The following is a 16,644-nucleotide window of genomic DNA, read 5'->3' as shown; positions in this document are numbered from 1 at the left end:
CTTCTGGGTTGTACGTCAGAACGTAGGCTCACTATTGGCCAGCATCACACACATGACCAGCATGAGCCTCCGTTCTGATGTACAACCCAGAGGCGCTGCGCTGTTACATAACGTAACGCTACGCTTGATAAATTTCTGGTTCAGCCACTGTGGTCACTTGTACTATTTTAACATGTCTTTACAAACTTTCTGGGCTGGCAAGTTTAAATTACAGAGAAGCCTATGGAGGAGTGAGACAACTCGGATCATCAAAAATATTTTAATTTGTGTTCCGTTGATGTATTACTGCGTTGAAACAACGTGAGGGTGAGTAATTACTAACAGAATTTTAATTTTTTTGGTGAACTAACCCTTTAAGTTGCACCTTTTTGAAATGTAAATGAGCTTGCATGTATGTGAATTAATTTTAATTTGTTAATGTTTTTTCACTAGATGTCCGATGATCACCGCTCAATTCTTTATGTGCCAGTGGGGATTTTGATAGTTGAAGATGGGACAAGATGGGTCTCCCTCTTCGATTGGAATCATAATCGAGGGAAAATTAGTGATGGACAATCTACATGACCTTCCTGAAGAAGCAATGTGCCTTCTGTTCGGACTTATATATGCATTGCACCTGAGTTACCCAAAGTCACTGGGATACATGTTTGACTTCATTCAGCGGATTCTACTTTCCTTGGGGCAGAAAGACCTGCAGCCTAAAACACAGTCGTTGGCAAACCAGCTGTTTGGCTAAAATCGAGAAATTGCTTGGCGCACTTTTAATTGCAACACATTTACATTAAACATGGTCTTTTGAAAATGAGACTTAAAAATATGAGCTTAATGTTTTTTTTTTTTTTATGTGAGTGTAATGTTCTGTAAAAATGTAAGCTTGCTGTTAAACATGAGCTCAATATTTTAATGTGACTTAAAAATGCAGCTTGCTGTTAAAAATATGAGCTACTGTTTTCTAAAAATGTGAGCTTAAGTGCTGTTCAAGTGTCTAAATGTGACTTAAAAATATGAGCTTGATATTAGTAATGTTTCTTAAATTAATGTATATGTATAAACCAAATAAAGCTGTTAATGGAAAAACAATATTTGTATTAAATCATTAAAACAAGTAAACCATATAAAACTCAAAAATTTAAGTTAAGTCTGTTTGCCTTTTTAAGTTATCTGTACTTGAACATTTAAGTTAATTCAATGAAGAGACCAACATTAGGTCAACTCAATTGAATTGAGTTGTCAATTTTGCCATTACTCAATTTTACTTACGCAACCACTTTCCTCAAATCATTTGAGTAGTCTCAACTTATTAGGGTTTACAGTGTAACTAAAATGTTTAAGTACAGGTTTTATCATGTAATTTTGAATCAGTCAAACAATACAATGTAAAAGTGTCACCGCCTCTCATAGGCCTTTAATGGGCTGTAATAGCCTACTTTCAATTAAAGTGTCATTACACAGTAAACGTACAGTAGGGTCTGTAGGCCTATGCTTTGAGAGTTAGCATTTTGTTTTACAGAAAACGTTATTCATGTTATAAAACATATTTAAAAAAAAAAAAAAACAATTACATAAATGTATCTCTTACATTCAAATTTATTTAAGATATTTTCTTATAAGAGCACACACACACACACACACACGTTTAGAAATGCGATAACATTTACGGGTGCTGCCCACTGATGGCGCCAGTGCTTAAATGACTAGGCTACATAAAAACATATGTATTATTATTATTATTATTATTATTAGTTAAGATTATTGTGGACTTTTTGCAATAATATACTAATTCGCAAAACGAAAAGAAAAAAAGAAAAAAAAAACTTGCTAGATAGCCTGCGTGGTACACACGAGCATATGCAGTTAGGCTATGTTTAAGAGAAAATGAAACTGAAAGAAAAAAGGTCTTCCTTCATTAATGAAAATGGCTTCGAACTATCAAGAGGATTCAGGTGAGTTTCATACAGGCTATTTTCCGATACCAGATAAACAAAATAAATCACATAGCCTAATGTAAGATGTCTATAGGCTTTCTTAGCCAAGAGAAGTTAAACCTAAAGTTAGTCTTTTCAGCGGTCTTCAGTCTCGGTTATCTTACCGCTTTTCTGGGGTCTCGGTTAACACTTTCTCATTTTTATGTCATTCTCATTTCGAAATGTTATTTTTCTAAAGCAAGTAGAGGCCGCTTGTCATACGTTTTACTCTAGTTGAAATTTCTCATGGCTGTATTTACTTTTGGAAAGTCAAAATCTGTACTGTGAAAAACAACAGTGAACCAGCGCCCACTTGTAATAAACCTCTTTAAAGTTACTCCACCCTTAGTTAAAATTATTTAGGCCTTATTTAAGGGTTTAACTAACTTTAGGGCTACTGTTGCTACTGGCTACTGTTTTTATGCACACAAATATGACATAATAGTCAATAGGCTATAATATTTAAAAAGTCCATTCATATTTAAGCAATGTCCCATTCTCAGGTACATTATGACAAATGACTGAATTGGTATATTAACCAACAAATTATTTTTATTATATAAAGACATATTACATTTAAGTAAAGGAACGTATACAAATATAACAAAAAAGTGATGTAGCCCTTACTGTGTGACATTGTCAAGCTCTCTAAATAATTTTCTTTAAATTGTATATTGATTAAAAGTGTTCTTATAATAATAAAGAGGACTTCTTTCTTCCTAGATGAAGGCAGCAACCTACAGTCTAGTGAAAGTTGCGCAGAATACAGTGACAGTGACACAGATTCTGAGGCAGCCAGCGATTCTGAGTCTGGCTCTGGATCTGACAATGAAGAAGATCCACAAACATCTAGCAAGGTACATCTCTGAAGACTTTTCAAGCGAAAGCAGATGACTAGTAAAAAGCGATGATTAGTAAGAGACATATAAATGAATGTGAATGCAGCTGGAGCTTCATAGATGAATACATCTTAATCACTTATGATGCTTTGTGTTCAAGCGGAGGGTCTGTAAGTATTACAATCGCAGTCACTGCCGTTATGGAGACAAGTGCAGGAATGAGCACATCTGCAGTGACTTCCTGAAGGATTCGTGCAGGTTTGGTGCCGGGTGTCGTCTCAACCACAACGTTCAGAGTTCATCAGCAAGACAAGGCAGAAGAAGAAGCAAGCCCTCATCTGCAGGTATGTGTGTACATGTGTGTAAAAGTATACTGATATATATTATATATATATTGATTAAAAGTGTACTGTATCAACAATTCTCATTCAAAAAAAGTCAAAGTATCTTATGCAAAACAGACTTAAACTAATGTAAAAACAATTCCATATGTAATATAATTGATATATCTAGTAATTACACCCACATGTAATTATTTTAGAGCAATGTTTTTCTTAGCCTTACAAAACACTCCATGTTATCCTAATTAATGACTCTCATTCCAAGACTGAACTGATTGCTAAAATGAACTGTTGTATATAATATAATATAATATAATATAGTATAATATAATATAATATAATATAATATAATATAATATAATATAATATAATGTTTCATTTTACATCAAAGACCAAAAATCTATTTCATTGTCTTTTTTTATGAATCATTGCTAAAAAAAAACAAGTAACGGGTTATCTGGCAAGGAAGCATTTCTAAATCTTATCATCATTAATTGACAGGGTTTTCTTTTTCTTTTCTTTTTTTTTAAACGTTTTTCCATCTAACTGTTTTCATTTTTTCAGTTTTATTTAAATTAACAGTAAAGCTAGTACATTGTGAAAAAAAAAACAGTTTAAGTTAGCAATACCAACACTTAATATTATATATACAGCACAGCCAATAATATTTCAGTATTGTATTAGTAATCAAATACAATCACTCATATTTCACACTTTTGCATTGCATTGCTGTTACAAATTGGGTAGTGCTAAACGAAAGACAAAGAGCTTGAGGAGAATCGGGATCAAAAGAGGAGTTTACTGACATTAGGTTAGGATACAATACAAATAACAGCATTAACATAGACAGAAGTGTTAATACAATCACGGACAAGGTAGAACTGAACAGACCGGGTATTTAAACACACAGGAGGTAATGAGGGAACTGGAGACAGGTGGGGAATAATTAATTAACCAAAACAAGAAAAGGAAGGTGACCAAATAAGGAAACAAATGTTCATTAACGTAACAATTGCACATTGTATGTTCGATTGTTTAATCAGTTAGTCTGCTTCACTAATCATTTTATAATTTTTTTTAAAATCAGAAACAGAGATTGATGAAGAATTTGATGGGCCCTACAAATGGCAGTTGAATATTGGAAAGGGCTGGAAGAACATTTCCAATGATCACATTCTAGAAGCCCAGTATTCACTCCCCAACACCAAAGGAATCAAGATCTTTAACACCCAAGCTGGGTATGTGCAATTTCTATTATTTACTTGAGTGTACCAGATTAAAAGATTGTTTAAAGATAAATTAGTCACCCCAAATTAAAATGCCATCATTATTTTTCCCCCCACATTCCGTTCCTCTACCCTATACCATAAAACACAACCCCTGTTATTCTGTGCAGCTATATAGTATATATCATTTTTAAGGAATTATTTGACATGGTTTTCTCTTTCTCATTCGCATTATAGGGTTATTTCTATTGATTTCACTAAAATGAGAGTTCTTAAGAAAACAAATATTAAAGTGCGGCGCATGAGCGCAAAAGATACAGAATGGCTGTGGTATTACAGAGGTGACCACTGCTGGTATCAGTATGGAGAGAAGGTGAGTTTTACATGATGGCCTGCTTTTATCACATATCAAGGAGGAATCTGTATCTTACGGTTTACGATTCTATTCTAAGTAGTATTTAGTATAAATGAGTTTGATTACAAACAAGAACCAGATTATATTTAATGACTATCTATTAATAGTACATGTGTCTATAGGGCAAAGCCAGCCCAATTCAAAGCTCAGAACTGGAGAAGGAGTATCAGAAGAACCGCCGTGGCTCAGTAAACTTCACCGTCGACTCTACCCAGTATGAGATTGGCTTTAAAGGTTTGTTTTGTATTCTCCCAAATCTGTTTCCTTGAAATACCTTTCCAAAAACAGGAAAGGTCACATTCATAAACGTGTTTGTGTTCCCAGAAATGCGTCAGAGTAATCTATCTACAGGCCGTAAGAGGCGGGTTAGACGCCGCCCTAAATATGAACCGCCTCAAAACGCTGGGTAAATATGAAGAGATTACTCAACTGATTCTTGTTTCCCTCTTGCCTTATGAATATCAAATCTAATGTAGGTTAATAAAAAGTGCTAGTCGTATAATGCCCACTTTTCATCATTTTGTCACTCCTAGATAAATAGACTTAGGTCTCTTTCTTTATTGTTGTTTTTTTCGTTTAATATTGTTTTATTAAAAAATGTCATAACATTTTGAAAATAAATAAATCCAATACTTGCATTATTGTGTAAAACATAACCAACACTACTAACAGCGTATTGTGCTCACTGAACAGATTACGTGGAATAACCTCCCAGTTAAAAAACATGTTCAGCCCTTCATCAAATAAAGCTCCAGAGTGGCAGTTTAAAGGGAAAAGTCAGTGGTACACCTTCCACAAACCGGTAAAGCATTTTTTCTTATTTCTTTTTTTAACAAATGCACAAGGCTTTTTTCTACATGCTAATGAGGACTTTGAAAGTATATTATTATGTCTATCAATTCATTTCAACAATTCATTTCAAATAATAACGGCTGTCTTGAATAGTTGCTTTTAATCTTATTTTATATAATGACTGTCAAAATGAACAATGTTTTTGATCGTTGTTGATAGAAACATAACAGGGCTATTTTAGTGATACTAAAAACAGCAAATTAGAAACAATAATTTAAGTATTATTATTATCTTTTTTTTTTTTTTTGAGCAGCTGGTTTAAGATGTTCTCCCAGCTGGACCAAGCAGGATTACAACTAAAATTAAAACCACAAAAAAAAAAATATATATATATATATATATATACAGTATTGTTCAAAATAATAGCAGTACAATGTGACTAACCAGAATAATCAAGGTTTTTCGCATATTTTTTTATTGCTACGTGGCAAACAAGTTACCAGTAGGTTCAGTAGATTCTCAGAAAACAAATGAGACCCAGCATTCATGATATGCACGCTCTTAAGGCTGTGCAATTGGGCAATTAGTTGAATTAGTTGAAAGGGGTGTGTTCAAAAAAATAGCAGTGTGGCATTCAATCACTGAGGTCATCAATTTTGTGAAGAAACAGGTGTGAATCAGGTGGCCCCTATTTAAGGATCAAGCCAACACTTGTTGAACATGCATTTGAAAGCTGAGGAAAATGGGTCGTTCAAGACATTGTTCAGAAGAACAGCGTACTTTGATTAAAAAGTTGATTAGAGAGGGGAAAACCTATAAAGAGGTGCAAAAAATGATAGGCTGTTCAGCTAAAATGATCTCCAATGCCTTAAAATGGAGAGCAAAACCAGAGAGACGTGGAAGAAAACGGAAGACAACCATCAAAATGGATAGAAGAATAACCAGAATGGCAAAGGCTCAGCCAATGATCACCTCCAGGATGATCAAAGACAGTCTGGAGTTACCTGTAAGTACTGTGACAGTTAGAAGACGTCTGTGTGAAGCTAATCTATTTTCAAGAATCCCCCGCAAAGTCCCTCTGTTAAAAAAAAGGCATGTGCAGAAGAGGTTACAATTTGCCAAAGAACACATCAACTGGCCTAAAGAGAAATGGAGGAACATTTTGTGGACTGATGAGAGTAAAATTGTTCTTTTTGGGTCCAAGGGCCACAGGCAGTTTGTGAGACGACCCCCAAACTCTGAATTCAAGCCACAGTACACAGTGAAGACAGTGAAGCATGGAGGTGCAAGCATCATGATATGGGCATGTTTCTCCTACTATGGTGTTGGGCCTATTTATCGCATACCAGGGATCATGGATCAGTTTGCATATGTTAAAATACTTGAAGAGGTCATGTTGCCCTATGCTGAAGAGGACATGCCCTTGAAATGGTTGTTTCAACAAGACAATGACCCAAAACACACTAGTAAACGGGCAAAGTCTTGGTTCCAAACCAACAAAATTAATGTTATGGAGTGGCCAGCCCAATCTCCAGACCTTAATCCAATTGAGAACTTGTGGGGTGATATCAAAAATGCTGTTTCTGAAGCAAAACCAAGAAATGTGAATGAATTGTGGAATGTTGTTAAAGAATCATGGAGTGGAATAACAGCTGAGAGGTGCCACAAGTTGGTTGACTCCATGCCACACAGATGTCAAGCAGTTTTAAAAAACTGTGGTCATACAACTAAATATTAGTTAAGTGATTCACAGGATTGCTAAATCCCAGAAAAAAAAATGTTTGTACAAAATAGTTTTGAGTTCGTACAGTCAAAGGTAGACACTGCTATTTTTTTGAACACACCCCTTTCAACTAATTGCCCAATTGCACAGCCTTAAGAGCGTGCATATCATGAATGCTGGGTCTTGTTTGTTTTCTGACAATCTACTGAACCTACTGGTAACTTGTTTGCCACGTAGCAATAAAAAATATACTAAAAACCTTGATTATTCTGGTTAGTCACATTGTACTGCTATTATTTTGAACAAAACTGTATATATATATATATATATATATATATATATATATATATATATATATTAGGGGTGTAACGGGGTTCGGTACGTACCTCGGTTTTAAAGTCATGGTTAGGTTAGGAGTCAAACTCTCTTTAGGCCATGACTTTTTAAATGGCTGATTAGCATTCGCTTGAGGATTATAGCGCACTTTCAGAGTTCCTCTGAAACCCCCTCACCTTCCCCAGCTCCACCTGTCTAGATCTGCTACATGTTATTTTATATGCTATTTGTATGATTTATACTCACAGCACCATATTGACTTATGTACTGGCAGTAACAATTTCCTTTACTTGCTTGCAGCAGAAGCAGCAATAATCTACAAATACAGCAAAACCAACAGCAGCAGCGTAGTAGATCTATTCCGTCAAGACCAAATACATTAGCATTGCCATATCCATCACCATACTAAAATCTTCAGAGAGTTCTTTTCATTTAGTTTAACTTAACTAAACCTGACATTAAAAAAACATAAAACACAACAATATTACAAAAACTTTAAAATGAAAATAAAAAATAAAAGTTTATTTTAAATATTATTAAAGATGTTAATATTATAGTATCTCAGTAATATAAAATAACGCTGGGACCAATCTTGTGTTTAGTTCCCAGCTGAAAAGTAATATTACATTTTAAAAAATGGTTTATATGGAAATTTTAACAAGTTTTTCATCACGACCATGTAATATTTGATAGCAATGTAACAAGAGGGATATTGTGTACATTCAAAAGTAAAAACTGCAATATAAAGCCCTTCAGGGGTTATACAGGTATACAATACCAGCCCTGATCACTCTGTAAGGGTATAGTAAGCGATAATTATGGACTAAATGTACATAATCCCTTAATTGATGACACTGATTACTGTATTTATGGCCACAGAGAGATTAAAGTAATTGACACTGATCTTGATATTGTTTTTCAACAGGGTGGTTGTTCAGTCTCAAGTGCTGACATTGAGAGTTGTTTCCAACAAAACCAAACAAAGATGAATTTCACTGTGAACGGCGATAGTTACACTCTGGATTTTGCAAGTATGTCCGCAAAAACATTTGAAGGATTGCAAAACTTCTCAATTTTTTTCTCTAATATGGTGCCACATGATCTTTGGGTTTTTCTTGAATCAAACTTTAAAATGCACAATGCTGTTTTCTCTCTTTCTTTCCATTCAGAGATGAGTCAAGTTAACCAGAAAACAAAGGCTGAACGCAAGATCAGGCGCGTGTAGAAGCAGAAGGTGTTGCCTGATAGGCAAGACCCAAACAAGCAAATAAGAGTCAAATCTGGGGTGGAAGTAAACAAAAGATATGAATGTTAGTGATTGTGATTTTGAATGTTTTATCCAGAATTATTGCCTTCTTTGGTAAACTGCCTGTGGAAAATGGAAATTCAAAGTCTTTATTCAGGTATTTTGACAGATGTTAAGTTAATATGAATAACTTTAAATGCTGCTCCCCACATCAACTTGAAGACAAATGAAATGTGCCTAAAACAACACAAAGCATATTTTTTTGCTTTCTGTTTATCTTAAAGATTGACATACTGCTATCATTTTTGGTTATTCTATAATTACTCTTACTAACCAATGTGCCTGAACAATACACTGAAACATTTTGCTAGAATTTATTCTAAGTGCCTTTTGGTAACCGCCTTAGAACCAATGTTTACACACAGCTTGGGAAACTTTTTCAAGTTGAACACTTTCATTTTCCATCTTTAGCATTTCGATTCTCACAGACATGCTCAAAGGATTCAAAATCCTGTGTGAATATTGAACAATGTGCAATATCATCTGATACACAATGCAGCATTTTTTTTTGTGTGTTGTTGTTGTTTTTTAAAAAAAATACAATATGCAAAATGTACAAGACTAAATTATGTCATTATGAACAATAACTTGGATGAACCTGTTTTTACTTGGGGTTTTAAATACAAACTGAACTGTTTACCTGGGTATACAACATGCTATATTCAAAGTGTCTGTAATGTCATATGGATGCCTTTATATGCAATAATTGATGAAAATAAAATTATAAAATGATAAATGTGGCCGTATTTAACTAATACACATACAATATCTAATATTATAATTTATTTGACCAAATAACATGTTTCTATATAGTATTTTAATGAATTCCAATCAAAGGATAATTTCTATCACATATCAAGTTATGTATTGTGCCTAAAAGCATTTTGTAACAAAACAAAAACATTTTTATACTTTTTTTTAATTATTAATTTCGCAGGCTCAACTGTCTTGTCTAAATATGATTTTTTTTTATTTTTATTACATAAACAGGTAAATAGTTACAACTTGATTTACATTTTTTTTACAAGTATTAATCTTGATTTTCTTTTTTTCCCGAAATATCTCATATTTCAAGCATGTTCTTCACTGTTTTGTTTCTGGTAAACAATTATCCCCAAAACATGATTGGGTTTGCTGGAAATGAAGTCACAACCCAATACACACATAAAAAAGGAATTTACCACAAGCAAGCACATCTTTTAAAACTTGCTTTAGGCACTGAAACGTGTTTAGTTGCCGCCAGCCACAACGCACGAGATATCCAGTTCACGTCGATCATTCGTAGTGAACCTTTCTTTGGAAATCACGAGTCGAAACTGATGCTGAAAAGAAAGCGAAACTGGGTCAGCAGCGCAAGCCATGGACTCTGGAGCACTTTAAATTATGTCCTAGCAGGGAATTCGACGATAACTTTATTTGACAAATGCGGTTTTTAGGTTTTTAATATGCTATGGATATATCCCAGGGTCTAGAACTATATGTGGTAAGTAGGCTATAGGCTAATCATTCATGTATTTTACATTCATAGTTTCACGACTTTAGATACTTAACAACTCTGAAAGCGTCCATTAACAGCTTTATGTTGGGTTATTATTCTATAGAACGTACGATTTGCTGCAATTTACTTTCTTACATGCGTCGATTTTAAGTGACGTTTGATTAAAAAAAAAAGATTTAGCGGCAAGCTAAACTTAACAAACTTATAAAAATATCCCTTTATTATTACTTGAAAATGGTTAATGGATGGTTAGCCTTCTTAATGGTTTCTTTCATGTTCATGTAAATATGTCAACACTACCCTGTTAGTCAACAACGCGGTTTACTTTCTGATTTTCCCAACAAATTTTATTTAACGTCAATTGTATTATTTTATCTTTAGGTGGAGCTATGCAGTTTACTAGCTAAAACTTAAACATGGTTTGTGATATAAAGTTTATAATCTTGAAAAAAAATAACAACATTTTATTCAAACTGGAAACAGGAAACGCTTCAGAGTTCTACTGACATGCAACTGATGTTTCTTTTTGTAGAAGGGTGAAGATGAATTTAAGCAAGAGGAGCTATGAAGTTATGACCCTAAATATGATGACAGCTCTTATGCTTTAGGTAGGTGACACAATTATTCTACAGTAATTTACCTTTTTGAACCTTGTGACTGTAGATTGGTTCAATTTGATCTAGAATGTCATTATTTCACACACTCTGTTTGAGTGTTGGGGTTAAGGCATAGAAATGAACGCTAGTTATGTAATCAGATTACTTTTTAAATATATGATAAATATCTGAGTTACTTTTTCAAATAAGTAACGCAAGTAACTTTTTTTTCCCGTCCATTTATTCACTGACAGCTCTCCTGTCCCAGTGTTGAGAGAAATTGGGAGTGAGGTGCAAAAGGGCCTTTAAGAGTTGACGAAAATATGGGTTTCTTGTTATTAAAAAATATACAGTCAAATCAAAAATTATTCAGACACCTGATTATTTTTTTATATATATATATATTCTTTTTACTAGTGGGTGCAGGACACTATAGTTAATATATGTAAGTGAGGACAGCAAAATAAAGTTAACTGTGATAGTGATTTGTTCCGACAGTTTAACTCTGAGTTCTTGTCGTTACCATTTCCTAAACTATAGCGAATAAATTGAGATAATGTGTGATTTGATGAAAGTGTCAGAATAAATTTTGGTCTGACTGTATAAGCAAGCCCAGCTCAGGTGACAAAAAGTAGCATAAAAGTAACAATGCATTACTTTCCTAAAAACTAGTCACTCAAAGCATTACTTTCTTTAAAACTAACTTTGTTCTGAAGAGATGTTACGAGTGGTATTTATATAACAGAACAATATAATTTTCAATGTTTATATTCAAATCTCACTATAGGGAAACACTTCAGAGAGGGATAACAGCAAACAACATGGCAACAGGTACGTCTTCTGGCTTATTAATCGTTTTATGGTGGTTTCTGTTTCTTTATTGGGAGAAAAGAACATTCCCAACGTTGTTTTCATACTGAGTGAATTGACTGATTGCTCATTTTTCATTGCATTCATTCATTTTTCAATTCGTTCATTCAGTCATTCATCCATTCATTTAAAGCCTCAGGTAATCAATTCGAGTGGCAGCTTTTTAATGGACGTGAGTGGGTTTCGATCTTGAATGATTTCGTCATTGAGGCCCATTACTGTCAGCCAGGGGCAAATGGGATCACCATCAACCTCGACATGGGGTGAGTTCGTCCTCAACAAATTGATTACAAATAGGTCAATTAGGAATAGATTATTAAATATCAAACTATGCCTTTTCCATTCACTGCACAGGCCTGCCTATATTGACTTTGATGAAATGACAGTCGACAGTCTTGATTACTTCAGTATACGGCGTAATACACTGCTGTCATACAACCAGAAAGAAGTTATGGGCTGGTATTACAAAGATAACCATCGCTGGTGCGAATATGGATCTCAAGTAAGTGGTACTAGAAATCTCTTAGATTTATTTGGTTAAACCAGCATACACCAAATATAACACTCATTTATTTCCCATAATTCCTCTAGGGATCGGATGGGAGGTCATCCTTGATTAAAAGTGATTTTATAGAGCAGAAGTACAACAGCAACCCAAGGGGCTCAGTTCAGTTTGCTGTAGGAACCATGTCGTACAAGGTGGACTTCAATGGTAAGCAGACAAATGAGGTTGACCTTCGAGGCTATGACAATTTTATTTTTATTGTATTTCTCTTGAAATGAAAAGCTGCTAACTTGTCTGTGTTTGAACTTTTTTTAATGTGTTTTTTTTGGGGGGGATGTTGTAGCGATGAGTCAAACCAATCTGTCCACACACATGTCGAGGAAAGTGAGACGGCGGCCAAAATTCAATGAAGTCGTAACAGACAGCAGTATTCAAAACAGGTATAGCTTTATTTGTTCTAGCTGTGATGTATTGCCTCTTGTTTGGCTTTGCTCATGAAATCGTATAATGTACATTACTGAAAATTCATTCTTATGTAAATCATTGCATTGAAAACAATAATTTATGCTAGAATGGGTTTGCAAAGTCTTATATCGTGACTTATATCGTTTACACTCTACAGGAAGTCAACCTACTTCTGTTTTGTTACTTGCGCAACTATAAGTTTTACAAAAAATTTTGAGCGCGTGTTTTAAGCTATTCTTATGTAAGTTTTAGCAGCATTTATTTAAAAATGCTTACATTTTTGTAGTGTCAAAATATTTCAAATCTTCAGAAAATCACCCTATAAATGTATAAATTGTTCGCAAAAAAAAACCGTAATGTAAATTGAACGTGTAAGAATATTTTATTCAATTTTATATGTTCTGAAAGTCAGCATACAAATATTCATTTTAAAACCATTTTTAAGAATTATTTAACAAATAGCTTTGCAGTATTTATTCTCTTCAACAACCCAACCATTTAATTTCTTTATAAAATTGTTCATAAGTTTTCTTAGGTAAACTAAATTTGACATTTGTTAAAAATGATTTATACTAACATGGGATCCCAACATACTAATTTATGTGTAAATTGTTTGGAACAGTTTTGCACAAGTTGAATACGTAACTCCACAGCGTTCAGAAAGTACACTCCTCCCCAAAGTTAACCTACTAATGTGTTGTTCATAAAATGATGAAATGTAATAATTATGTGACAAATTCTTAAACCGTTATTAGTTAAACCAGTATTTATACATCTCACAATTCTTCGGACATTTAAGTAATCATTATATTAAGAAAATATGTTTTATCATAAAAGTAAGACATTTATGTAAGAATGGTTTTACGGATTCTTATAGAGACACTCATCAGAGAGCCAATATTCAAATTTATGTTACATTTTTTTGTAAAAAAAATGGTCAATTATCCCTATTAACCAACCATTAACGATGACTTTTGCCTCAATAAACTTAGAATTTGCTGCTTATTAATAATTAATAATGTAGTTGTTAAGTTTAAGTATTGGGTAGTTTAAGTATTCATGCAGAATATGTTCTTAATAAGAACTAATAAACAGCCAGTAGGTTAATAACAGGCATGCTAATAAGCAACTAGTCCCAATACTAAAGTGTTACCAAAACATTTTTACGTAAAATTAATGCAACACGAAAGATTCGTCTAATTTTTAGTGTCCCAGTGTTTACACTCTTCAAGAAGTCAACCTACAAAATTATTTATAAATTATTAGTAATATGATCTCTAGATTTATTTATGATTATGTAAAATGTGTTTAATCAGCTGAACTACTTTTGTTTTAATCGACAGTTCCTAAATCTGATTTTTCATGAAGAATACCGAATATCTTTCAGATGGTATTTGTATCGAAACCTTCGATTTCCTTTTATCACATGCAGGTCACCAACTCTGGTATCTCCCTCTGCGAACCCTACGAATTCTTCTTCTCAACACATCTGGGAGTTTATGGGTGATGAGGGTATTTGGACCGAGTACCAGAAACCAGTGAGTTCTAGTATCTATATGCAAACAAACAACACTGCTGTCACATCCAAATCCACTTACTCTATCAAATGATATTTTCAATTTGAACCTAACAGTTTATTGGACTTTTTGTGTGTCTACAGGAATGTTCATTGGATAGCGCGGAAATCGAGAGGTTGTATCAGCTCAACCCACAGTGCCAAGTTTCATTCACTGCCAGACGATTCTCTTACACTCTTTACTTCAGTGGTAAGATACAGAAGTCTGCAGTGTACTACTAAAATAAGGAAAAAGCAGAGGACTTTTGTTCTAAAACGTCTGATTGGGAATGTCGTCTGAAGAGAAGAGAAATGTGTCGCAAGTTGAAAACATGATGTTAAGGTTACTGTCTATTGTGGAGTATATTTATTTAGTCTTCATGTCTGCAGGAATGTATCAGTTGAACAATAAATATGGGACAAAAAGAGCTGTCAGGAGAATCGCCAGTGGAATCCAGCAAACAAACAGGTATTAATCCATTCATTGAAGAGGAAATTATTACAGAAGCTCATTTACGCTACAGGATAAATGTATAAAAGTTAAATAAAACAGTTATAACTTTTCTTATGTCTAACAATTCTTATGTTTTTCTCAGTATTATGCATGTGTGTGCAGTCAGGGGTCTAAAAATTCAGGAAAAAAAAAAATCTAAATTGTGAAATGTAAATTAAAAAAAAAAAAAAAAAAAAAATACAATTCTGAATTGTGAGTTATAAACTCGTAATTGCCAGAACAAAGTCAGAATGTGAGATAAAAAGTCGAGTTGCATTTACCTTTATTCTATTTTTATTCTCTGGCAAAAATTTGGTTTCAGAATATATTTAGAAAATTGATTCTGTAAAAAAAAAAAAAAAAAAATGAAAATAATCATAATAATAAATGTAAATTATAATAATAATCACAATTAAACTTTGGTTCTATTGTTGATGTTATGTGTCCATTACAATACAAACTTTTTTTTAATGTTTCTTCTCTTATCACAGTACATTGCCTCCAGCTCACTGGCAGTTCATGGACATGGATGGCCAATGGAAGGATTATAAGAAAGTAAATAAATCTTTACAGAACACATTTATTTTATTTATTTATTTTATTTATTACATTATTTGGGGTGCTTATTAGGTGGTAGCTTGCTAGCGAATTAATTCTAGAACTGTATCCAGGCGATTTATTCAGAAAAATAAACATCCGTTTACAAAATAACAACAACAACAATAATAATAATGTGGCCATCATGCCGCCTGCTTTCTGAGACATTTTGAAACCGTATTCTCGCATAACGACACCAAAACAGTCACGCCTTCTGCCTGAAATAACCTTGGACTTTGTCTCTTTGTAGGGTGGTTCTCGGGGATATTGCAGCGTGTCAAGTCAAGATATTGAAGTGCAGTACCAGCAGGACTCCACTGGGACACTGAGATTCAGAGCGGGCAGATTCAACTACGAGCTAGACTTCTCAGGTGAGTGAATGCACAGACTAATAGAAACGCATGTCATTTAGAACAAAAGTACATGAAGTCACTTGTGTTTTGTTGCAGACATGACCCAGACCAACCTGTCTACTAACACCAGTAGATCTGTACGCCGCATTCAGCCATAAGACCTCACCTGCCTCATCTTTTATGTTTACTTTAATATTTACTAGCTTTATATGAACAATCTCAGGATGGCGAGGCATGGAGTGTCTGCTGGCCATTAGCAATAGCAAAATGATGTTCACTTGTCCATGCTAACTTATGTGCCTATATTGTTTTATTAATTGCCATAAAATAATGGCTTCATTGTGATTATGTACTTGAAACAATTCTGTTTCTATTATTTTCTCTTTTTTTCTCAGTGCATTAACTATGATTTGAAGATCGCATTTCCTATCATATCTTATGACAGCTTTCAACATTCATGTCTGTGCAATGTTTATTTTGTTTGTTTTTTTTAACTGCCAATTAATTTTATGGGAGAAAATGTATATTATTAAATCTATATAAAATATAGGGAAAACAAAAGCATGTTCTGATGCCTACTTTCATTTTGAGGTTTTCATGACTTCAACAATTTAACAGAATTTGCTCAAATTATTTTCTGCAAATACAAATGAAGATGACTCTCATAAAGATCATGTCCAGGTCACGTTTAATGAATTAACATTACTTTCATGCCAATGAAGCACACCCTTTCTTTTATTATTATTATTATTATTTTTATTAAAAACTGT

General features: G+C 33.6%; 2 protein-coding genes across 4 annotated transcripts; both read left to right on the top strand.

The window, feature by feature from the left end:
* The first annotated feature begins 1,785 nt into the window (after nt 1-1,785).
* On the top strand, nt 1,786-8,872 carry si:ch211-244b2.4 (uncharacterized protein LOC541512 homolog). The gene is made up of 10 exons (XM_052575994.1): nt 1,786-1,943; nt 2,688-2,821; nt 2,964-3,147; nt 4,232-4,382; nt 4,608-4,743; nt 4,908-5,019; nt 5,110-5,191; nt 5,479-5,587; nt 8,562-8,667; nt 8,806-8,872. Exons 1-10 carry the CDS (start codon nt 1,910-1,912, stop codon nt 8,859-8,861), a joined length of 1,104 nt encoding a protein of 367 aa, XP_052431954.1. The 5' UTR covers nt 1,786-1,909; the 3' UTR covers nt 8,862-8,872.
* Nucleotides 8,873-10,252: 1,380 nt separating this feature from the next.
* On the top strand, nt 10,253-16,435 carry si:ch211-244b2.3 (uncharacterized protein LOC557230 homolog). 3 transcript variants are annotated; one of them, XM_052575982.1, is made up of 13 exons: nt 10,253-10,425; nt 10,973-11,048; nt 11,824-11,867; nt 12,040-12,169; nt 12,261-12,408; nt 12,498-12,618; nt 12,755-12,851; nt 14,309-14,414; nt 14,537-14,642; nt 14,822-14,900; nt 15,416-15,479; nt 15,772-15,892; nt 16,270-16,435. In XM_052575982.1, the coding sequence occupies exons 3-13, from the start codon at nt 11,858-11,860 to the stop codon at nt 16,275-16,277; spliced, it is 990 nt and encodes a 329-aa protein (XP_052431942.1). In that variant the 5' UTR covers nt 10,253-10,425; nt 10,973-11,048; nt 11,824-11,857; the 3' UTR covers nt 16,278-16,435. The 3 variants fall into 3 exon arrangements, with proteins under 3 accessions (XP_052431942.1, XP_052431934.1, XP_052431925.1); XM_052575974.1 differs by having other exon boundaries at nt 10,254-10,425; nt 14,822-14,891; nt 15,413-15,479; nt 15,971-16,435; XM_052575965.1 differs by having other exon boundaries at nt 10,255-10,425; nt 15,971-16,435.
* Nucleotides 16,436-16,644: the final 209 nt, after the last annotated feature.

This window comes from Carassius gibelio, chromosome A4 (genome assembly GCF_023724105.1).
Source record: "Carassius gibelio isolate Cgi1373 ecotype wild population from Czech Republic chromosome A4, carGib1.2-hapl.c, whole genome shotgun sequence".
Taxonomy (NCBI): Eukaryota; Metazoa; Chordata; class Actinopteri; order Cypriniformes; family Cyprinidae; genus Carassius; species Carassius gibelio.
This window is presented reverse-complemented; position numbering and strand designations above follow the sequence as displayed.